The sequence below is a fragment of the Ambystoma mexicanum genome, chromosome 3q (assembly GCF_040938575.1).
Source record: "Ambystoma mexicanum isolate Mex_15411 chromosome 3q, UKY_AmexF1_1, whole genome shotgun sequence".
Classification (NCBI taxonomy): Eukaryota; Metazoa; Chordata; class Amphibia; order Caudata; family Ambystomatidae; genus Ambystoma; species Ambystoma mexicanum.
Window position 1 is genome coordinate 761,847,384 of NC_090926.1, and position 25,451 is coordinate 761,872,834.

Sequence of the window (25,451 nt, forward strand, 5' to 3'; positions counted from 1 at the left end):
AGCCAGCCCTGCCCTCTTGAAACAGATTAAGGGGTCTTTCCATGGATGTGTCCAAGTACCCTGCTCCCAAGGTGGAGATGTGTTTGTGTTTCTATGTGCAGTGACTGTTTGCAGGGTCCTATTTACATCAGTGATGTCTTCATGAAAATCTTTCACCTCCAGGTGTTGCTGTAGGGTAACATTGGCAAACTGCCAAACATGTGTGCATCCGTCGTGTGTGTGCGCACATACACTCACATGCCATGCAAACTCACTCTCAAACACACCATACACTCACACAAACTCTCCACATACTGCATAACATTGGAAACACTGACGTATACAAACGCTTTATTTTTTTAGAATAATTTACCTTTCTTTCATCACTGGTCAAGGGCGGTAAGTAGAACGAAGGAAGGGGCTGGTAGTTGGCAGAGACGCAAGGCCTGGAAATCAAACATTTTTTGCCAAGCAACCATGCTTTTTCATTAAATCAACTGTAATTTCTGCTCTAATGTAGTACTAACTTACCAATGGTTACGTTGATAGGGATACTTACAATGTCATTGCATAACATAATAAAAATATGCACAAAATAAAACAATTTAAGTGACTATTTTGAAGTGTTGAAGGAAGATGAGAAGTATTCTTGCTATTATTTTCTTAATCATTAAGGACGGGGATGCCCAACGTTTGACTCCACAATGCATGCACTTAACAGGCCTGAAGACTAATGAGGACAGGCTAGAAAAGCCAATATGCTTTGTGCTGTGCTCAAAGAATTCATGAGTAAAGAGTAATGAGGGAATGCAAACAGGAACTCCGCCAAAAAATAAAGTTTTAGTACTGATTTGTATTCTTCAAATTTCCATAAGCCTTTTGTAGACCTATTAAAGCAATAGTACACCTCCAAATCCAAGCAGCCTCTGTCTTTTCAAGTTGTCTGAGCAGGAGCAACACAGAAACCTGGGGTGCAGGATACACATGGCTTGAAGTCCTCATTTGATATTTCTTTACTCAATGAAATTAAAACATCTCAGGACGTTCTGCACAAGCGCATGGGTGGCCATAAAGCTCCTGAATATCCCACAAAACATCTCAAAAGTTATAATGCTGGTATCTTATCTACATGTATCCCTCCTCCATCTCAATATCTGCATTTCTATTAGGCCATCATTCTTGGTCATTGTCCACCTTCACTTACTATCACATGTGAATTAACAGTCAAACAGAAGGAAGCCTGGAATTGAATAAGAGTGATGTAGCAGCTGCGGGGTCCCGTCCATCACAAACAAAAGCACTTTCCTCCACTCCACAGGAGGGATGGGTTGACTAAATGTTAAGTCCTTGTAGGGTCACTTGAAATCTTCTATACGCCTTAACACGTTGGGGAAATAAAAATATGGGCCCTTTCCTCCACATAAATCTCAAGTCCATGTAGCAATGTTTAAGCAGGCTTTCTAAAGTCACTGCTTTGCCTTCTTTGCGATTGTGCCCACAGCAGAGATGATTGTGGTCTTAGAGCCACTGGTGCTGGTTGTCACCGTGACGACGCCTGGCAGGGTTGCTGTGGTGGTAAGGATTATTGGCTGAGCCATGGTCGTGACAGGAACAGCAGAGTCCCACTTGCTTTTCCTCTTCTGAGCATCTGCACCTTATGAAACAAATAAGTAAGGAATTGAGATTAAAGACATTAGTGAGCAAAATCTCTCCCTCATGAATTAAGACTTGCACAGGTAGATGTGGCGGAAGGAAGGAAATACAAATTGCACCTCCCAGCCCTCCCTCAGCTAAATAGCCCATCAACGTACTGGAGCACGAGCACATCTGTGCAGATCCTCAAATCTATGAGAAGAATCCCAAACTTGGAGGTCAGTGCTCCAAGATGGCAAGAAACTGGCCTGACAGTCACACAATACCACAAACTGCCAAATATCTTAAGTGTGTATGACTGTGTATTTTGAAACTTCAGAAATAAAAATGTGCTCCTTGTTGCACAGTGTACACGAGCCCCATTCAATTTCCAGTAAAGATCACATACTAGATCTTAACTGGGTACATGTGCCAACTTGACCAGCTCCCTAAGCATCAGAGGAATGAAGGAATAAGGTACAGTTCAATGCAGACACAGAGGACAGATTGTATTTAACCGGCAAAGCAAGAGGGGCATGGGAGAGTTCTTAAAGATAGACGTGTGGTTGGCCTCTGCCTTTTCTGCAGAAGACGAAGGAGTAAGTTAAGTTTAAAAGTGACAGCAGCTAATGAAGACCACTTTACCTGTGCCAGCAGTGTTTGAAGCTGTGGTGGTAGTTGTCGAAGTAGTGGTGACAGTACCCTTTTTGGTCCCCGTCACAAACTCAATCTGCATAGAAAGAGAGATCAACTTAAAATGTCTGTGTACATGAGCTGAAAAAATGTAATATCAACAACAAAACTGTCACCACAAATGTAATACTTAAAGTAAACAGGAGGCCCAAGCCATTTCCAAACCATTCCCCATGTCATCACTGTACTCAGCGAGGACTTTGCATCATATGGCCTTCCAATGTCACAGGGAAGTGCTGCCCCCACGTTTGTGAAAGGAAAAGGGATGGCAGTGACCGCAAGACAGTGAGCCTTTCAGCTTCTGGCTTGTTCCAATACTTACCTTAGTTCGTTCTTTTTTGGCTTTTTCCAGTTTTTCCATTTCGATTTTCTGTGCTTTCGCTGAAAAATAGAAACATATAAAATGGGAAATGGGGTGCGAGAGAAGCAGGGAGAGCTTAAGGAACATGGGGGCAGAGAAAGGGGCAGCATGATGAGAAAGGGAAACAAAGATTCACCCAACTACACAGAAATGAATTTGCAGTATGCTGTATGCAGTACTCCATTCTCAAGGGCAAAGCTCTGTTTGGAGCAATCATTTATAGGTCCCCGCCTTCGGGCTACAGTGTAGGCTTTGGATGACTTACTTGTGTGTGCTGTTTGGATGTGTGGATTGGTAGCTCCAGCTTTGCACCCGAATCAGTCAACTGGAGTGATAATTTAGAGGCTTGGTCTGCATGTGCTCCTTTATTGGATTGTGGGGCTGGAGGTGGGGCCTGATTCTGTGATTAGTTCTTACATGCCTTGGATCAAGTAGTGCTCTGTGTGTTGTTAGGGTGGGGGTTTAAAGCATTTTGTATTCATTGACCAGGTGCGGGTGGCTTTACTTTCGCATGGCTGATATGGCTTGATCTTGTAGGTTTGCATGGATTTAGTGATGCCCTTTACTTAGTGTTTTCAATATTTTTAAAGTGATTTATACTTGCAGTACGTTATACCTGCTGGGTGGTGGGTACACCTTTCAAATGTTCATTATGTATGTCCTGTTTCTTGTACTGCCTTTTGGTGGTTCGTCCACATGTGACTACCAACAGGATTTTCCTGTTCGTCCTTGCCTTGTTGGGGCTGAGGCTTGTTTTTTCAATTTTTTGGTTTGTTTTTCGTTACGCGACACATCTAGTTGATAGGTCATCTTTGAAAACCACGTCAGTGGGGCACATGAATTTGACATCATGGAATGTTAATGATATGAATAATCCTGTAAAACGTGTTGTCTTGCCTGAATGTCATGTGATGTTGCTATGCTTCAGGATAACCCATCTCCATGATGTTGAGGCTTGTAAACTTAGGCGGAGTTCGGTGGGACAAACTTTTCCACATTCTCGGCAAGTAGGAGGGGTGTATCTATACTATTTAAAAAAGATTTGCCATTAAAAGACCTATACAGATGGCAGGATTGTTTCCGTTAATGTTAAGATCCACAACACTGATTTTGCTGTGTGTATGCCTGCAACTCTGATGAACCCTGTTTTTTTCATGAATTGGCTCAACATATCCAAAATTATTATGTGGACTATCATTTGTGGGGTGGGGGGGTGGGTCTTGAGGGTGGAAGATTTTAAGCTAGTTATTGATCCAATGCGTGACCACTCCAATGGTGCCAGGTCCAGGCTGCCAGCGAAGAGTAAACGATCGCTTGACAACTTGATTACTGAACTTCACCTGTCGGACATACGGCACCTGGAGCACCCAAAGGAAAGGGATTACAGTTTTCATTCGGCACACCATGACGTCTAATTGAGGATTGATTTATTTTTTACTTCTGGGCATGACGCCTAGTTCCTTTGACTCAGATATTAGTCTTATTGGAGTTACTGATCATGCGCCAGTGGCGATCCGCCTCTCGCTGGGATACACGCCAAGACTTTCTTATGGAGACATACGAGTATTGCAATGAAATCAAATTAAATGAAATTATATTTTATTCATATCGCGCTCGTACACGAGTGTTTCAGAGCGCGACCAGGCAGAAAGGGAGGGGAACAAGGGAGATTAAAAAAAACAGCGATCTTACTAGGCCCAGTGACATTTAAGAAAGCGCAAGTGCAAGGGAAAGGAAAATGGGAGGGAAAAGTGCAGGGTGGGGGGAGTGGAACGTGCGAAGCAGAGGAGAGAAAAACATATAAATATTAAATAGAATAAATAATAAATAAGGGCTTTAAACCATGGTAGTGCAACCAGCAAGTGGCAGGTAAAAGTTAGTCAGAAAGGTATATCTGATAAGTGCAGAAGAAACGTGGGAGAGGGACTGGACTGTATGGGTACAGATACAGAAACCCTAGTGCAGATGGTGGCCTGGAGGCAGTGCAGGAGGGTGACAGGGTGAGCCGATACCTGGGCCCAAAAGAACAGAGGGTGGCCAGGTGCACAATGCCATGAGAACAAACAGATCAACAGGGGAGAAGGGGGGCAAAGGCAGAGGCAAAGAGGAAGGTCTTGAGAAGTTTCCGGAACCGAAGATGTTTTTCCTCAAGTTTCAAGGGGGCCAGGAGGCTGTTCCAAATGGAGGCACCAGCCGAAGACAGGGATCTACCCCCAGCTCGTTTTATTTTTGCAAAACGACTAACCTTGAGGGAGTTTGAAGTAGAGGAGAGGGGAGGTATTTACGGAGGGATAGTTGAAGGTATTTTTGACCCAGGCCCCAGAAAGCCTTGTGGACAATGCAGAGGGTTTTAAATTTAATCCTTGCATCCACTGGGAGCCAATGAAGGGATTTCAAGGCTGGAGAGATACAATCCCAGGGCTTGAGGCCAAGGACAAGTCTCGCAGTCCTGTTCTGGATTAGTTGTAGAGGGGGGAGAGTGGAGGCAGGTAGATTTAGGAAGAGGCTGTTAGAGTAATCCAGTCTTGAAAGAACCAGTGCTTGGGAGACAGTGAGCTTTTGAGGGAAGGAGAGGAAAGGTAGAGTACCTCTAAGGAGATGGAGTAAAAAGTTAGATTTTTTGGAGACATCAGAGATGTGTGCGGAGAAGGAAAGTGTAGAGTCAAAGATAACCCCAAGGTTCTTAGCCGCGCAAGTGAGGGTGGGACGAGGGCCAAGAGAGGCCGGCCAGAGAGTGAGAGGAAAGGATGGAGACGGTGTTCCAATAAGGAGGTTCTCAGTCTTGTTGGCATTTAGACATAGATCATTGGCGGCACACCAATTTTGAATGGCGATTAGATAATTAGAGAGGAGGGAAGGAGAGGAGGAGGCTGAAGGAAGCCTGAAAATGAGTTGGTTATCGTCAGCATAGCACTCGAAAGTTGAGCCGAACATTGAGATGCAGTAAGCGAGCGTTGCCCGGTATTGGTTAAAAAGCCAGGGCGAGAGGATAGACCCCCTGGGGAACACCACATGTGGAGAGGGAGATAGAAGAAAGGAAGGACCCAAGTTGTACCTGGGGGGTCGATCAGAGAGAAAAGACACTGGGGCACACAAGTGTGACAGTTACCCATCAGAGGCACAGACACAGGCTAAGGGACACCCTCGGGGAAGCACAAAGGAACAGTAGAGGGGGCTCTTGTGATCAAGCAGGAGCGCATAACCCTCTGCTGTGATTGGGAGCGGGACCCGGAATTTCTCTAAGGTGTCCCCCCTAGACACGTGAAACTGTAGCGGGTTACACCTGTTGGAACTGCGGTCCACAAGTGGCAGGGCTGCCTATGTCCTTTAGTGGTAGCGCCATGTCAAATAAGCCTCCGAGAACAAAGGCGAAGCAGCCTACGCTGGATGAATATGCCAGGACCCCGCCGGGCCCCCGTGTGTGGCATCGCGGGCACGAGTGCGAATCAGGAGGTCCTGGCTGCGATCGCAGATCTTAAGTTGGCCTGGGAGACGAAGCTGGAACTGGCTGTGACTGAATTGAAGACAGCACTGGACCGCAAGGTAGGAGAGGTGCAGGAAGAGGTGAACCTTCTGCGGCAGGACGTCCGGGCCCTGGCGGAACGCACGGATAACCTAGAGAAAGAGGTGGGCCCTAACACGGCGGATTGTGCATCGCACAAGTCTGAACTACACGCCCTGGTGCAGCGGGTGGGCAATTTGGAGAACAGTGCGGAGGAAGCAGAAGGACGCGCCCGGAGAAATAACATTCGCATTGTGGGTATACCGGAGGGTGCAGAAGGGCACAACCCCACGGAGTTAATCGAATCCATGTTGCTGCAGGAAATACCTGGAGGGGTGCTGTCTCAAGAGTTCGCGGTTGAGAGGGCGCACAGAGCTCTGATGAGGAAGCCGCCGCCAGGTAACCCGCCTAGGCCAGTGATTGCCAAGATCCTAAACTATCGGGACAGGGAAAGGATACTGGAGCACTCCCGCAAGGGAGGGACAATCCAAAGAGGAGCGGCCAATATAACGGTCTACCCGGACTATACCCTGATGGTGCAGCGAAGTCGGTTGAATTTTGGAGTGGTCAAGAGGAGATTGCGAGAAGCGGGCCATAAATACATGTTGCTTTACCCAGCGAAATTGAAAGTCTTTTACAAGAACAGAACTCTATTTTTTGATTCCCCGAATGATGCCATAGGATGGCTTGATATGGTAGGAAGCCCGCAGGAATCGGACGTCCAGGCGAAAGGAGGAGATGGCGCAGATACGTAATCGGCAGCGGGCGCAACTGCACTGAGGGCAGCATGGAACTATGGGACTAGATTATAGTCAGTGATGTGGCCCGGCGGCCGGTAAAACCTGAGACCATAGACAATGAGACTGAGCACCTTGATTGTTGCTTTATTAAGAGCCTGGTAGAGCTACTCTGCATACCCCCATTTAGAGATTAGTTAGGTCACCAATAGTGTGGTGACACCCTGCTGGGGTCTTGACCTGGGGTTCCAGGGGAGGTCCAAACGCGGGGGAGCCTGAGATCCAGGGATGGAGCTGGGCACTTTTTGAGGTGGGGGGGGGGGTTGTGTGCAGTGGTTTGGTATATTTTGGTTAAGGGAGGGGACGGGAGTTTTGGGCGTTCAAGTTTAAATATGAGCCTTTGGGAAGAACTAAAACCAGGAGTTTGTTTGGTGTGGGAGGGTGGGCTGACTAGAAGGGGGAACTACCGATGAACCATGGGGGACCTTAAGATATTAACTTGGAATGTGAGAGGGCTCAACAGTTATTTGAAGCGAAATAAGGTCATGCTACATTTGAAGCGACATAAGATAGACATCGCTCTGTTACAGGAGACGCACCTGACGCGAGAGAAAGTGGAGCTTGTTGGGAGGAAATGGAGAGGAACTGTGGTGGGTACATCGTAATCTGCCTATGCAAGGGGGGTTCTGGTCTGGGTGGCTCTGCATGTCCCATTTAAGCTGATGGAAGAAGAGGTGGATGAGGATGGGAGGTTGGTTATGTTGAGGGGGCTGATAGAGAACAAAGAAGTGTGCATTGTTAATACATATGCCCCTAACCAAAATACGGCGGCATACTTTAGGAAACTGTGTACCAAATTGAGTGCGTGTATGGGCGGTGCGATGATCTGGGGGGGGGGATTTTAATTGTGTATTGAATCCTAGGGTAGATAGGTCGGATGATAGGACGGACAGGCCCAACCCAGCGGCTAAAGTATTGCAGGCGCTGCTGGATGACTTTGGCCTGGTAGACGTGTGGAGAACGAGACACCCCGGTGAGAGGCAATACTCGCACTACTCGGCTCCGCATCAACTGCACACGAGGCTTGATTATATCTTTGCCACTCCAGACGTAGCCACTGAGAGCACCCATATAGATTATAAAGCGAGAGTCCTATCGGATCACTCGCCTTTGGTCCTAGGGTGGCAGTATTGCCCCCCGAGGGCGCGAATACCGACGTGGCGCCTCCGAGCGGAGGCGCTTAAAGACCCAGTTTTCAGAGAGAATATGAGAGAGGAGATTGTTGCCTATTTCGAGGTGAATACTGGGAGCGTAAAGTCTGTGGGTACTTTATGGGAGGCTTTCAAGGTTGTGATGCGGGGGGCTGCCATTCCGAAGTCAAAGGGACTGATGGGTGGAGTTCTAGCTGACCTGCATAAAGCCGAAATCGAGCTGGAAAGAGAGTTGGGAGGGGGCGCGGCTGATACAGAAGTAGTGCTCAGATTGCAGCAGCAGTGCGCGGAATACTGGGATAGGCTCTGTAACCTTAATTACAAAAAGTAAGTAGAGAGGCAGCATGCAGGGGGAGATAAATCGGGCCGGCTCCTAGCGTGGTTGTATAAGAGCGAGACCCCTAGATCTCCGATTCGGACTGTGACCAATGCAGAGGGCGTCACGGTAGACACCCAAGAAGGTGTTAATAGGGCATTTGCCGAATATTATAAGGTGCTGTATGAGGACGAAGAGGGGGGCAGCAATGAGGAGATAAATAAGGTACTGGAAGATATTGGCCTGCCCCAAGTTAGCGTCGAGGAGAGAGAAGAGCTGGATGCACCGATTACTTTGGAGGAACTTAAGGGGGTCGTAAGGCAGTTACCCACTAGCAAGGCTCCAGGTGCAGACGGGTTCCCCAGCGAATTCTATAAGGTGTACGGGGAGGAAGTGCTCCCCCCCATGCTGGAAATGCTCAACGAGGCGTTGGAGGTGGGACGGTTGCCAGAATCACTTAGGGAGGCGATTATAATACCGCTCCCCAAGCCCAATAAATCGGGACATGATTGCGGCTCCTACAGGCCCTTGTCGATGTTGAACCAGGACAGTAAGATACTGACGGCTGTCCTGGCCAACAGAATGTGAAAAGTAATCGGCAAGTTAATTCACCCAGACCAGACGGGCTATGTCCCGAGCAGGAACATCACCCACAATCACAGACGGCTCCATCGAGTGGTCGAATGGGGGTGCAATAACGATGGCGAAATGGCGATTGTGGCACTGGACGCAGTTAAGGCGTTCGACTCGGTTAAGTGGCCATGGTTGCTGGCGGCCCTAGCAGGATATGGAGTGGGGCCAGGCTATATCAGTTGGGCTAAAATACTATACAATGAACCGCTGGCTAGAGTTCGAACGGGTTCGGTGGTGTCTGAAAGGTGGCGGCTGGGCAGAGGCACTAGACAGGGCTGTCCCTGGTCCCCGATGCTTTATATTTTAGCCCTGGAGCCCTTAGCAATCTATCTTAGGCAACAATATGACCCAATCGGTATAGAGGTGGGAGGGGAACGACATTTTATATCCTTGTATGCAGATGATATGTTACTATATCTGAAATACCCGGAGGAAAATCTTCAATATGTTTTGGAGGTAATGGAGAGGTATGCCAGGCTGTCCGGTATAGCGGTGAACCCCCAGAAATCTAGTATATTCCCGCTGGGTAGCTATGTGGGAATTCAGGCAGAAGGGTTGCCGGTGTTGCAGGTCCCGTGGGCAGTGAGCTCTTTTCGCTACCTGGGAATAGATGTGTATCACACGGTAGAGGAGGAACATAGGCGCAACACGGAAATAGCTATTGGGAAAATCGGGAAATGCATGAGGTTCTGGGAGAGGTTGCCTCTGGCGATGATGGGCCGAGGTGCTATGCTTAAGATGGTGGTTTTACCTAGGCTGTTGCATTATTTTAACAATATCCCATACATGATACCTAAGAAGTTTTTTGTAAAGCTGAATAGTATGTGCAGGGACTTTTTGTGGCACGGTATCCGGAATAGAGTTGCATTATGGAAGCTGCAGAACTTCTACAAGAAAGGCGGTATTAACCTGCCTAATTTTGAGGTTTACTATGTTGCGGCACAACTGCAATACGTGGCTAAGTGGCTCTCGGATGACGAGACCCCTGAGCACAGGTTGTTTGGGAGGAACTGTACTCCTTTTTATTTGCGGGAAATTATCTGGGTGGCTAGCTCGGAAATGAAGGAGCGCCCTAGAATGCTGTTGCTGGGGCGGAATATGTGACGGCGAGCCTTCCGGATGATGGGGGACCCTTTCCCGTGTGTTCTGCAGATACCGTTGGTCGCACTGGTGGAGGGGGACAGGCAGCTGAGAGTAATTATTAGGACCTACTGGGAATCAGTGGGACTGGTCACGCTAGGAGACATGTGGCGAGACGGGACTATTATGAACTTTGAAGGACTCGGGGGGGGGGGGGGGGGGGGAGACGGGACTACACGTAGGCCAATATGTCACTTTTCATGTACTAGTGCAGAAGATTCGTAGTATGTGGCCTGAAATGTCATTAGCTGAGGAACCGGATGCTACGGCAGGGGTAATATATGATATATCGGAGGGCGGGCATGAGGTCTCAAGGCTGTATGAGATGATGATGACCAAGGTGGGGAAGGACTTGGGGCACTTGAGATTGGAATGGGAAACAGAAATGGGAGCCCCGATTGAAGATGGGATGTGGCAACGGGCTTTGGGATATCATAAGAAGGTGTCGAGAAATGCCAGGTTTAAACAAATACAGCTATATGTTACGCACAGGGCATACATGACCCCTCTTAGAATATCGAAGTTCCGAAATGTCGGGCGCCAGGCGTGCCCTAAGTGTGACGATGAGAGCGCTGACATGATACATATGTTTTGAGCGTGCCCGGTAATCGGAAGCTACTGGGGCGAAGTGGCGCAGAGGTTAGCGGCAAAGGGGGTCATGCTCAAGATAGACTCGGCCTGGGCTTGCTTGTTGGGAGGGTATCCCAGAGCGAAGAAACTTAAACATGTAGAGAAATGGAAAGACTTGGCATACGTACTTGCGAAACGAAGGATTGCCATGGGATGGAAGGGGTGTCACAGGCCACGAGTGGAAGTCTGGTGGAGGGACCTACAAAAATGGGCGGAGGCTGAAACGGTGGTGTGGCAAGAGGCTAGTAGTAATACTGGGGATGAGGAAATGGGCTCCCTCATGGCGTGGAAACTATTGATAGCTGAATTGTTTGGAGCAGTATCAGATCCAGCTGAATCTGAAGGCAGCGATGCCCAACCGCACGGAGCAGATACTGAAAGTGAAGAACACACAGGCTCATAAGGGGGGGTGGGATTGGGAGTGTAGTGTTTTAGGTTGTCAAACGTGTTTAAATTGAAACGTCATAAGCTTTACTGAATGCTGGTTGTTGGTTGTTTGGTTCTAATAAAAACTTGAAAAAAAAAATTTAAAAAAAACTTCAAAAAAAAAAAAAAGTAGTGTTCCGGGGATTTTATGAACGTTTATTGATTCAAAGACCACATGTGGGAACGACGGAATTAAGTTTTTGGAACAGACTCAAATCCCTTGGCTGTCAGATGACCTTGCTGCTGCACTGGAAGTCCCAATATCGCTGAAAGACATCCGCCCTGCAATATCAGATCTGAGATGGAACAGGACGTCTGGTGCTGATGGGCTCCTGGCGGAATTAGACTATGCACTTCAACTGCTATGTGGTGTGCACATCGCATCGTTCAACAGTGGGGCTTTGCCTGTATCCATGAGGCATGCTTTGGTGACTATCTTATTGAAGAAGGATAAGTCTGACTTAGCCGGTTGTTTCTCCGAAAATCTTCAGATACAAGCAAGTCAGAGGTGCTTCCTATCACTGGAACATGAATGTCGTACGTTTGACCATCTGGAGTTTACGTGGTGTCCTGAAAGGTTGAATTACTTAAGGATTTCGATTGGCCCGGAGGTGTAGCTTTTCGCCAAAACTTAACTTTGAATACTTGTTGACTAAACTTCTGAAACTTTCGCTATGGGGAAAGATCAATTGCATCAAAATGACATGGCGCCAACAATCAATAATGTTCTTTCCATGATTCACCTCAAGATAACAAAATGCATCCTCAATGCATCTTCAAGGAGCTTGACGCGCTTATACAGAAATTCTTGTGGTATGGCAAACCGCCTGGGCTCGCCCTGTGTAAGATGCAGCTCCCATCGAAGCAGGGTGGTATATATATGCCACATTTTTTCAACACTATCTCACGCTCACTGTGAGGCATTTATGTTGCATGGTGAGGGTTCACTAATGTGCTCCATTTGAATCCAACTGCGTCTCTTAGCTGGAACCCAGAAATTTCTTGTCCACAACCTCGAGCGGCTCTCGGTCATTGAACCCTCTTAGTTTTCCTGCTTAAGTGCTGGTGTAAAATATCAACGTCTGAGCAGCGAACCGCTTCTATTCCCTGAGGCGTCCATTTGGCTTAATCCAGCATTAACGACTGTCCTGGTAGAGGCCCTTTTCTGGCCGTCATGGTATTTGGGTGGGGTTCGGTACATCAAAGATCTTTTTGAGGATGGAACCTGGATTCCCTTTACGCGTCTGAGCAGTGTGTTTGATTTGCGAGATTGCAGTTAAGCTGAATACAAACAGCTGACAAGGGGTCGTAACTGCAAAGCTTGTTAACGCATCGCCGGAACCCACACAGTGTTGCCTGGTCAATGCTGGAACTCTGCCCTGGCCACCCATCCGGCTGCCACCTTGTACAATGCACTTGTGTCAAATCACAACAGGGATTATAAACTTGCAAATGTCTGGGCCGGGGATCTAGGTGAAGTGATGGGCCCTGGCTGCTGGCAAAGATGATGCAACTTTGTTCGCCTGACTAGTATGGATTGGGGTCTGAGGGCCTCAGACTAAACTACTCTTCAGGACGTGGTGGACCCCAGAACAAAATTTTAAGAGACACCTTCTGGAGAGTGATTAATGTTGGATATGTAAGCAGGAAAGGGGTACGTTGAGCCACCTCCTCTGGTTTTGCAACAAGACTAGAGACTTTTGGGAAGGGGGCCTGTTGGGGTGTACCATTCCTAAAAGGGCTTCGCTTTTCATCATCATGTTAGAAGAACTGTCGTTTGCAAAGAAAATCTGGCTTCTGCAAAGTTGCATGTTTGCGAAGAGGATGTTCTTGCAAGCAGGGCAATTCTCCAATTCATTCTCTATTGATGAATGGGTTGAGTTATTGTTTAATTTGCGCATGTACAAAAGGGCCATTTTCAATCATAGAGGGGAAACCGATAAATTCAATGACATTTGGGGCAGTTCCTGGATGTGTGGCACTAATGTTCTTACAGGATAAGTGCTTTGTAATAGTTTATTTTATGTGCATTTTTGGCCCTGCTGGGGTTGCAGTGGGGTCCTGCTGTATATTATTGGTGTGTTTTTATGATACATGATTTTTTTTTTCTTTCCATTATACGGTTATCCTACTTTTAGTAACTTGATTGGGGCATGTGTTGCTCTATCACATGCTTGTACTGATTCCATTGGTTATGTTCTCATTGTATTATTTATGCTCCATCTTGCCTTTGTTTTATCTGCGTTTAAAATGAAAAATGTACTTCAGAAGTGAATCTGCATTATAAAACACTGCACACAAACATGGTATGTGTAGCTACCAGAATACATATGTGTGGAAAGTAACGGCAAGCAAGAACACGAGCATACCTAGTGCCTCATAGTATGAGTCTTCAGACCACCCGTGAGGGTCAAACATGTCCTGAAAGAAAAGGAGTGGTGATTAATAGCTCTTTCCCCAAGAACAAATGCATTCATCAGACCACAGCGCCAATCTCCGACTGAAAAAACAGCACATCCCATTGTCATTTCAAGAAGGCTTTTAGTTTAGGGCATTTTGCGATCAGTACTGTTAGAAGAGTATATAGATACACTAAATTCTATGGCATGACACATAAATTTACTCTCGAAACGTTGAACAGAGAAAACAAAAACATATCAAAAAATCTTACCAGAAAACCTGGGTAGGCGGGTGCCCTTCACCTAAATCCATAAGCAATCTCGCCAACTGACAACACTTCTAATCTCTAGGTTGCCCACTACTACACTGAGCTGCCTCCTCATCCACCGACCACCTCCATACAATTTAGCTTTCAAACATAACCTAGCTGATGCGGTAGCCAACCTTTAAGTAGATCGTAAACAGCTCACAATAGGGATATTTCAGACTAACTTGAAAAGGAAGACAACAGCCACACAACCAATCTATGCAACTTTTGGCACCTTCCAAGTCAAGCAACTGGTTAAAGGACCCACACCTATGCAGTTATCTTACCCATGTGAAACCACGTCTCGATCCCATTCGGTATCTGCAACAAAATACCACCATTTCCAAAGTCAATTAAAGCTCCTCCAACACTAATCGAGCCTTGGAAGGAGATCCAGCTGGAGAACCTTGTGGAAAGCATTGAAGCATCCCCAGCCAACAATCGAAATCTAGATGAGAACCCTGGACAAACCACTTAATGAAAGTCAGAAATGTTAACTAACCCCTCTTATATAATGCCCCAAATGTAGTCCTTCATAGTCTCCCAAGAGATACATGTTGCCAAATGGCTTACCCGAAAACAAGCCCGCCTCTGAAAAGAAACCCAAAGACTCATGAAAAGGGAAATTACCCCGAGAGTAATTTGCTTACCATTAACAAACTCTGGTTTTCAGAGTGCAACATATCAAAGCAAAAGCTCATTACACAGACATTAAAACATACAGCACAGCAGATCCTAAAGGGTAGCCGTCAAAACTATTCCCCAAATTCAAAAACCCAGCACCACCATCATTCGATGAACTTTGACTCCACTGAGACACAAATATTCATAAATCCAGGACCATTCGAAAATGACCACCTTCTCCAATCACAGCAATGGAAACAGCATAAAGGAAACCAAATAAATGCCAAATCTAACCGCTTTTCAATCCTTCACCACACAACTTCCTCACCATGGTCAGCTCCAACAACCCAGCAGGCTCACCGGAAGAACCATGCCGCAGGGGTCTACATAAACAGAATATGCACCCTCTTTCCGAACTATCAATACCTCCCCTCAAACAAATGATTGTCCCTCAAGCCACTGCACAAAAAACTCACAGCAGACAGCGACCAGGAAAACACTGAATCCCAACAAACTATTCACCATGGATTTGAGGGTGGGCAATGAGTTGCACTTGAATGGATTTGAGGGTGGCAATGTGTCTCCTCTGGAGGAATTGGGGTCTGGCAGTGTATCGAATTTTGAATGATTTGGCGGCTTGCAATGTGTTGCACTGAGATGAAATTTAAGTCTAGCCTATCCTAGCCGAGACCTCTCTGCACCCTTCCAATAGATGCACTACTCAATGACACTCAGCACAACACCTCAGCCATTAGAATGCATCTATCCCCCACAATAGACTTTGGTCTAGCTGCACACAATGCATCTCCTCCTAATCATACTTAGCACAACACCCCTAGACTTAGAATGTGGCTATCCCCCACGATAAATTCGGTTTAGCTTCACACTCTGGATGCCCACTCTGGATCCCAACAACCTTCCTAGGTAAGACTGAGAAAGCGGTAGCCGCACAACTGCAGCAACACGTTGACACCAACAATCTCCTCCAAGCCTACCAATCCGGGTTCGGACCCAGATGCAGCATCGAGACAGCAACCAAACAGGTGGTCGGCGATGCCCTCAACATCCTTGATGATCGCAACTCCTGCCTCCTGGTTCTAATCGACCTCTGCCACTTTCGACACAGTAGACCACCAGGCGCTTATGGACACCCTACATCGGCGCATAGGAATCAGCAACCTTGTCCTACGCTGGGTCAAGTCCTACCTCGCCAGCAGTTTGTTCAGATGGACTTCTCTAGATCGCCAATGCTACCAGTCACCTGTGGAGTCCAACAGGATTCCATTTTCTCCCCAGTGATATTCAATCTATGCATCGAGCCGCTGGGAGCACTCCTAGCCACACGCAACATTCACATTCACCAATATGCCAATGACACAGCTGTACTGTGATAAGAGTGAGTTTGCTACCATTAACTGTGCACACAAACACAATTAGTGAAGCTCGATTGAGCGTTATTTACTGCAAATCAAAACATCTGTTAATGGTAGCAAACTCACTCTTATCACAGTCCTTGACGTGGACACCTTGGCAGGGTGCCCACAACTAGCTCCCATCTGCAGCCTCCCAACAAACTTCGATGGAATTTCAGAAATGTGATTGTTAACTTATGTGATTCTACCATGCACCACACTTAAAATTCTGAACCTAGCTTGCGTCGCATCTAGATAGAATGTGACTGTTCGCATATGCAACACTTAGATGGAACTCTCAAGCTTAGTCTGCGCCAAATCTAGACAGAAATGTGATTGTCAGCATGTGCCACACCTAGATGGAATTCTCAAGCTTGACCCGCGTTGCACCCAGATAGAAATATGATTGTTAGCATGTTCCACACTCAGGATTCTGAACCCTAGTTTGCGTCGCATCTAGACAGAAATGTGACTGTTAGCATGTGCCACACTAGTATGGAATTCTGAACTTTAGCTTGCGCGACATCTAGATAGAAGTGTGACTGTTAGCATGTACTGCACCTAGATGGTATCCCACAATTGCAAGGACAGCAATGCCAACTAACCAACCAACAATTCCATCCCTCTGCATACACCTCTCAAACTATAACCAAACACAACCACAAGCCTAAAACGCAGCAATCCGCACAAACTTCACAACAATGCAACAACAAAACAAACCACACAGACTTGCACAACAGCACACGACGACTACGACCATAAAACACCCCAAGCCCAGCCAACGGACCCACCGGGCTGAGGCTGCCAACACCACATCACTGCTCTCTTGCACTTTTCCAGCTTATTCCCACTAACCCACCCCCTCTCCTCCCCTTTTCCAAAGCCACCAGAGCGCCAGGGGACCACTTCAGTGGTGATAGTGTGCAGTACAAATGTCCTTTAACATTAACATCCAATTTCCTGTCAGGGTGCCTAACCTCAACTGTCCACCACTGCCAAGCCTCCCAAAACATCCAATTTCCTGTCAGGGCGCCTAACCTCAACTGTCCACCACTGCTAAGACACAGCTGTACTGCAAGATCGACTCCATCAAGGGCATCCATAGGCTCAAATCCTACCTCTCGCTAATCCAGTCTTGGATGTCCAGTGCATACTTCAAGCTCAACCCCTCCAAGACCGAATTCCTACTCCTCACCAACAACATCGAACACCCAGACATACAGACCTGGCTATCAACCATGAACTCTGAGGGATTCAGACCTGAGCTCACCTACTACACCACGTCTCTCGGGTTCCACATCAACAAACACCTCTCCTTCAAAACACACATAGCTAAGAAAACTCATAACTTGCTAAGAGCTCTCCCTCCTGCGAAAAGTCAAGTCCTTCCTCCCTCCAGGAAGCTTTAGATCCACCGTTCAAGCACTGGTCCTATCCCACTTGCATGGGGGCAATGCACTCCACAAAGGCCTCCCGTTGTCCCCCCTTGTGCCCCTGAGTCTACGCAGATACGAGCACATCACCCCAGCCCTCATCGACCTTCACTGGCTCCCACTGCAAGCACAAATCACCTTTAAGTCTTGCTGCATCATTTGTAAGGCAGTCGTCCTGAAGTCACCAAACTACCTAGCGGAGAAACTCAGCATCTCTGAGGGACAGCACACCACCAGAAGCCAGGATATGTGCAGACTTGAAATCTGCTGCTGCAAAAAGGAAAAGACCAGAAAACAAGCATTCTCTGCTTATGCCCCAAGATTATGAAACCACCTTGCCGTCGGCATCAGACTCTTCCCCACGCTCCAAAAATTCAGAAAGGAACCCAAGAGCGACCTCTTCAAGTAATTTCTCTGCCTCAGCACCTAGGCCATCACATCACCCCTTGAGGCACCTGAATTGCTAGATGCGCCTGGCCCTTTCCTCCCCGGTACAGCTGTACCCTTCGTCTGTGCCCCTCTGAATCCCATTCCTCGCTGTATAGCAGTTACATCATAAAAGTGCTCGGTTATGCATCTGTACTGTTGTAGCGCTCTGTTGCTTCTCAAAGCTGGCTCCACGCTCAAATAGCATAATAAAATATCTCATGCACATACGCTCCACAATACCTCTGCACCCAACCACATGCCTACTCAACATGGGCGACTAGCAGGGACTTGGCCATACCCAACTACCTTCGTATTGGCTAAAATGCACACACACATTTATGACCACTGACTATTTACCCATACTTGGACTTCAGTCACCAAGGGCATTTAACCTACAGAGCGTTGAAACCATACCAATGGTGAAAGGCCCTACACAAATGCCCATTACATTACAAAAATCCATAAAAGTATATTTCACACCAACTATGGAAGGACATTGAAAGCAACAGCATCCACCATGTGTCACAACATGGATTCAGACCAACAGGAGTAAAAGAATTGGAAATATTCTCAATACGCCAATTTGTCTAGTGCACGCTTTCTGCTGTTTGACACCATCAGCCATGGGATACTACTATCTGGTTAAGAGGAAGCATTCTATACTACATAACTTTTCTGACCAAAAGCACTAAAAGAAAGAACATGACCTTTCAGGCCAGATTCCCATAAACTCACTTGCAGCATCCCGAATCTAGTCGTGCCTCTCTAATTTAACGTTTACATGACCCTGCTCTTGCAACTTATGAACTCAGGGATCACATGCTTCAACTACTCTGATGACACCCAAAACTTCTCACCAACAATTGTATAATGAATCTGCTGGATATCAGCACAGGTCGCCTGTATGAAGAAAGAAACCTAATCCTACAAAAACGGAATTAATGACTTGCAGCATCACGCCGAGTGCCACATGAATGCCCTAGCCTGAAGAAATAGGCGTTCACCCTCTGCCTAGGACAAAAGTCCGAAATCTTCTGATCGACAGCGGCTTCCCAATCAAAACCATAGGCTAAAGTCATTTCAAGGAGTTGCTTCTTCTAAATTCACATGGTCAGACGCACCATCAATCATGTGTATATATTTGCAATCAAATTCAATGCCACGTCCGCCTGATCCTCTAGCACAAAACCATTGCAATGCTCACACTAGAACTCTGAACACTACATTATGCCAACAGCCTATACTTGGGGCTGCAGGATTACCTACTCCATAGGCTACAAAGGGTACAAATGGCCTCAGATCGACGTCCGAGACTTAAAAGACGAGAATAAATCACTCAGGCACTCTGAACACTCCACCGACCGCCGATTCCACTGAGAACTCACTTCATAACTGCTCTGCCAACCGTGCCCACTATAGCAGGAGCGGAGAATCCAAATCGGGCAAATTCACTCGCTGCCAGCCATCGAAAGGGCTTCGATCCAGCAACAAGTCCCTAGCAATAGTGCCAACCTTCAACTAAAAAAGGCAGAGGATTTTCCTTCTCAATCCTCTAAAACTGGACCTGCAGCTAATCAGTTCCTTGTAGCACTGATTAATGGAGTAACCGTGGGCTCTTCAGATCATTTTTCCAGGCCACTACTGACTTCACACTCGTACTCAGGATTCAGGTACTACCGGCAACACCACTTCAGGATTCACACCTGCCTTTCGCTCTATGCCACTAACAACCCACCATCTTTTCTTTTAGAGCCACATGCTGCAAGGCCAGCAAAACAGCACAGGGGCACCAAACAAGACTGAATGACATTTGCCACTTCTTTTCCTCATCTGCTGAAAGAAGCAAAGAAAGAGGAGACACGCATTTGTTTCTGGAACTTTGCATATAGGATTATCAAATGTGTTTCTTGTTAATGTGAAATTCCTGGTGAAGTGCAGTTCCCCTCAGGAGTACCTGTAAAACATAGCATTGTAATTGCATTTGTTTTGAATTTCCAGCAGGTTATAGACAATTTCCAGCGCTATCAGGTATGGCTGTGTAACAAACCGTGCATGGCTTTCAATTTAAGTCAGATGAGACGACCCTTTCAAGTAAGAGAACCGATTCTGGGGCAGTTTTCTCAACAGCAGCAAAACGAGGAAGGTGGTATGCCCCTCCGACAGCATTCCAAGCATATGGCCCTGACTGTAAATATCACTGTATTACAAGGTAAAATATCAGCTTGAAAGACCTGTCCATCAATGTTCGAACTCCATTTTAGGGCTGGCAGTCGAAATTGCAAAAAAAAAAACTTTGAAGATTTTACAAGTTGCTTCCATACGCAAAAGGGAAGCGCAAGCCCCTCCTTCAATACTGGGGAAAAAACGTTCATGGGGCCATCGAAGGGGGGTGAAAAAGTAGGCATGTCTGATGCCCACCTTCTCGCCCCCTTTGCCATGCAATGCAAAAACGGCAGAAATTACCATTTTGTGCATTAAGAAAAAAGGGTACAAAAGTGGTATGGACCACTACTGTACACAATCCATTTCCAGCCTCAAAATGAGTGTCGAAACCAAGCCAACTTGAAAATAAATAAAATCCCAAGTGGAAATATCACCAACTATATATTTCAGCAAATCCACTACCTTCGTGGTATTGCTGTAATGTGCTGGACTACCACCAGTGATCGTATTTACCATCTTCTGGACTAAGGATTGGGAATAACCTGTTGAAACATAAGGGAAAAGAGATACCCAAGATGTATAATTACCAGCAGGGGAATTGGGAGGATAGCAACCAGTTAAGCTGCGCATGGCACGCTTCATAAGAGTTAACCTGGGTCTGACCCTGCTTGAACTGTGTAGACGTAGGACCCATATGAAGGATAACTGGCATTCGACCTGCCTCTGCACCAAAAGTGCGGAGTGCATAGCATATCCCTACCAGCTCCCCACCAGAGGGCATTATTGTAATGTCAACAACGTAGAGTGGGAGCATGGAAATACACATGCATGGGTGGTAAAGCAATGCATGAACAAACTCCTTTATCAAATTAGGAAAGGAAGCCAGCTCGATTTACCTTGGGGTAATTGGTTCCGAGTTCATCAATTGAGCAATACTGGATTAGCTTCTCATAAATACTATGAAAAAAGAAAAGCAAGTTTAGATTCATCATTCGCTCCCATGAAAGTATTATTTAGAGCTGTAAGGATCCACCCACAGTACTTGCTTCCCTTAAAGGAAATGATTCACTGTGTGCCCAACACGTTTTGAAACAACAGAGTGTCACAGGTCCGAAACCCAGTACCGCACTGAAGAGGATGTCCTCCGGCATGAAGCGCAACATAAAAGCTCAATTTAATACTTTTTTTACCCCTCTGTGCAAATGCATAATGAGGTGGGCAAGGGGATTTTTTGGGCATATGTGGAAGGGCGAATTACAGCAGGTTGGTGAGTTGGCAAAGCATTGCAGGTGGAATCCACTAAGGTGGCTCACCTGGGGTTCCTAAACTCCTTCTTCCTCTGGATGACCAAGTTCATGTCCATGCCTTCCTTCATTTTCTTCTCATACAGCTTCTGAATCTTATCCTGTTAAGAGATACCAGACACATGAGTACAACAAATGCACACAGCTCTTGCATCCTATGGTACAGGCAGACAGCAAAGGGTAAAGATTCACATACCAGGTACAGAAAACCCCCCTCCTCCCCGCCCCTCCAAACTCGCAAATTCTACCTTACAGGTAGTAGATGCCAGAGATGTGCGCTCCAAAGAGTAGGTACTCAACAGCTCTTTACCACAGGTGGTATACAGCACAGCTCTTTAATTCTGTCCTCCAATGCAGTATCAAAGGTACGGTCCACTCAGCAGATACAAGGCTTCACAAAGCCTCTGAATCGGACTCCATAAAGAACAATGAGAGGGCCAGCCAGTCAAAGCAAGCATACTGAACGTATACACAGCCCCTGAACGTTTCCTTACAAAGTGATACCAAAATGTGTGTGCTCCAAACAACAGTTACCTAAAAGCTACGCTACTTGGGGGCGAACCCAACAGAACAGGCCCACAGCTCTGCAATCTTAAAACAAGATCTAGAAGGGAGCCAAGCAGACCAGGCACTGGTCAACAAGCCTATTGAATTATCATTCACGTAGATACCAGGAATAGAGGCTCCAAGTACAGGCATGCAGTACACCTTCACACAAATCCTGAATGTTATCATACCAGGTCGTACCAGTCAAAGGAATGCAACACAGCAGGCTGCGACCACAGCTCCAAAAACAACAGTTAATATTCAACGAAAATATCTGGATGATAAAGATGGCACATCTCTGAGCCAATTGGCCATGTGGAACACAAAGGATAGAAAACGTTGTTCTTTTTAAATTACAGGCCTTGCAACACCGTAATCCCAAATGGGCCTTTTTAGTTTTGGCTATTGGGTACGAGGCGAAATTATTCCATTGGAGTATAGCTAGGAGCGAGAGAACATCTGAGGATGGACATACAGTTTATGGGTGTTTGGTTATTTAAGGACCCAGTGATTGCTCATGACCTTGCTAATCCCTATGGCCATTCTCACCCACTGTCCCTTCCCCGTCCAAAATCCATCCTCCTGGGATCTTTGAGCTAACAAGCAGTAAGATCAAATGGTGGCTTGCCAGTGTTACTCTAAAGCAGTCTGCTGACAGTTAAGGGCTTAACTGCAGCTATAGGTACTTGTGCACTGAAAATGGCTCAACCAAGTGTGTCTTTAGCCATTTAATTTAAATCTCTTCCTTGCACTGAAGTCCTGTTAAAACTAGCACTGGCAATGCCAACAGTTTGGCCTTTGGTGTAGGCATGGGAAAGGTACTTGCCAGGCACTGCTGTAGCGGTTGCCGTAGTGGTTTTACCTGGCTATTGATGGTAGAAGGTGACAGGAAAATCCTGAATACTTCTACACAAGCCAAAACGGTTGCCATTGGCAATGCTTGTTTTTAACATGACTTCATTGAAGGACACTCAGTGCTCACAAATCAAGTGGCTGAAGGCAGATCCGTTTTAGACCCGTTTATTACACCAGTACAATGTTTACAGCTCCCAAGTAATTCACTCGCGGAGGAATGTTTTGAAAAAACACTGGCAGGCACTTCGAGCACCAGGTCTGGTGGTAAGGCTCGATTAAAGTGGGCTGAAAGAGTTCGCATGAGAACTGGGCGGGGAGGGCAAGAACTGTGTGGGAATGGTCACAGGGATTAGTATGGCCATGAGAAGTCAATCGGTGGACTAGAGCTTTGTGTCCCTCCTCATATACCATTTCTCTCCCCCCGCCCATCTATACTGTAATATAACCAGTGAGCCAGACAAGATTTTGAAGTGACTATTTTACTCCCTGTTTTTTGAAGTTGGGAGTAAAATCAATTTTGGGGGAGTTTACATTCCCAGTATTTCATAAGCAAGTTCAAATATGTTTTCACTGGGAACAGAACATGTTTTTTAATAACCATTTCTTTGCATTTAGTTATTCAGGTGCATTAAAAGATACACGTTAACCTCTCTGGATCAGGCAGTAATAATAGTATCTTCCTGTGGTACTATGTGTCCTACCGGCAGGGGCGGCTTGTCTATAATTGGCGAAGGGATGTCAACCCAACGGGTCTTGGCCACCTCTCACCCAGTATGGAGGAGCCAGAGCAGTGAAACACTGAGCGCTCCCTCAGTTGTTTTTTTCAGCTGAGGGAGCACTTTGAACTGTAAAAGGGAACTATTGTTTTCCTTTGACAGTACAGTTCCCCAGCCACACACAATCAATGAGCCATGCGAGGGGGCTTTGTGTTTCCCCAGCCTTGCATAGATCATTGGAAATTCTGGCTGGGGAACTGCAGGTCTGTATGTGCAAGGGGGAGCTCCTGCGCCTCCTCGCACATACAAACAGAGCAAGCTGAAGTGGGGCATCTGCCCACCCACGCTCAGGCGCCTGCACGCATGTGCAGGAACCAGGAAGCTTCCTGTTCATGCTAGCAGGGGCTGAGGCAGAAACATCAGGACCCACGGCAAATGGTACATTTGTTTACGTTTATGTATTTTTTTAAATTTAAATTATGTATATGGATGCGTGCATGCTTATGTTAGAAAAATGTATGATGGTTGCTGGAGTGAATGAGAGTGTGCTTGCTGTGTAAATGTGTGTGTTTGTATGTTCATTTATTTATTGTTGAAATAGGTTTATGGATGCGTGTATGCATGATGGGTGCTCGTGTGAATGAGAGAGTGCTTGCTGTGTGAATGGGGGGTGTGTGCGCTGATCCGTGGAACCGATTTTGGCGAGGAGGGCGGGGGGTTTGGGGGGCTGTACAACAAAGGCATTCCAAAAATACCTTTCATGCACAATCCCCATCCCCACCGGCCAAAATCAGCTCTCTTTTTGCGGTGCCGTGGGACCTAGGGGACAGGGATGGTATTTGTTTTACTGGGGAGAGGGAGAGGGAGACAGGGAGGGGAAGGGGGAACAGAAGGTGGAACCGGGAGGGGGAGTAAGTAGCCAATCCAATGTCCTATTGTGTGGAATGGTCATGGTGGTGCAACCCGAGGGGGTGGGAGTGATGAAGGTTGGTGATTGTTTGTTACATTTGTGTGTTTGATGTACATCAACATTTTCGTAAGGAAAAACACAGTAAAAAAAGAAAAGAAAAAAATGCCTTACCCCTGTGCCCCCCCCCCACCGCGCCTCGCATACACACAATCACATTCATAGTGTGAGGCACTGAGGCCCAGGGAGCAGGCATGGCATTTTATACTGGCCATTTTTTGTATTGGGTATTTATAAAGTGCCTATACAGCAAATAGTGTTTCAAGGTGCCACAAGACAAAAGAAGGCGGGGTTGAACAGGTTTGAAGAATGACAAAAGCGGTCCTACTAGGCCTTGTGTCATTTGGATTGTGCATGTGCAGTAACAAGCAGTGCAGGGTGGATGGGGATGAAGTGCCGGTCAGAGTGGAATACGCTAATACTAAGGTGGGAAGGGAGTGGAGAGCATGCAAGTGCTGGCGGCGGGGGAGGGAGGAGAGTGGGCAGGAGGGATAGAGGGCCCCTGGGCTAGGCGAGTGCTATGGGGAGGGCAGTTGGGCAAGTGCCAGAGGAATGCAAGGAGTGCAGGGCATGAAGGACACATGCTAAGTGCGAGAACGCGGCTGCAACAGGCTCAGTGGGGTAGAGGCCCCACCAGGCTAGTACAGGGGAGGGAGCCTGGTAGGGCAAGTGCAGGTTTGTGGGGGGGAATATGGGTAGACTGGGCGGGGAGGTCCTGGAGCCCTGTATGACTCAGAAGGAACCAAGCAGCTAGTCAAAATGTAGTAGAGCAGGGTATTAGGAGGGGAGCAGGAGAGGGAAGGAAGAAGAGAAAAGGAGGGCCTTGAGAAGCTTACGGAACTTGAGATCCGGCTCAAGACAGAGCGGCAGCAAGGCCATTCCAGGGGGAGGCTCCTGTGAAAGAGATTTACTCCCCACTCTATGCTTGGAAAAGCATCTGATCTGTAGAGAGTTGGAGCGAGGATACCGAAGGGCTCTAGCAGGGAGAGTTGGTTGTAGCGGGGTCTCAGGCCCTAGAAAGCTTTTGGATGATCA

The 25,451-nt window shown here is 46.9% G+C and overlaps 1 protein-coding gene across 2 annotated transcripts in view; it reads right to left on the reverse strand.

Moving 5' to 3' along the window:
• Nucleotides 1–313: 313 nt before the first annotated feature.
• Nucleotides 314–25,451, reverse strand: part of SAP30BP (SAP30 binding protein) — a 574,361-nt gene continuing 549,223 nt past the window's right edge. For both annotated transcript variants that reach the window (XM_069654762.1, XM_069654761.1), the window contains 6 exons: nucleotides 21,342–21,433; nucleotides 20,925–20,985; nucleotides 13,630–13,681; nucleotides 2,627–2,685; nucleotides 2,257–2,341; nucleotides 314–1,633 (listed from right to left, as the gene is read on the reverse strand). In XM_069654762.1, the coding sequence (XP_069510863.1) occupies nucleotides 1,446–1,633; nucleotides 2,257–2,341; nucleotides 2,627–2,685; nucleotides 13,630–13,681; nucleotides 20,925–20,985; nucleotides 21,342–21,433 (537 nt within the window). In that variant the 3' untranslated portion in view covers nucleotides 314–1,445. The remainder of the gene's footprint in view (nucleotides 1,634–2,256; nucleotides 2,342–2,626; nucleotides 2,686–13,629; nucleotides 13,682–20,924; nucleotides 20,986–21,341; nucleotides 21,434–25,451) is intronic.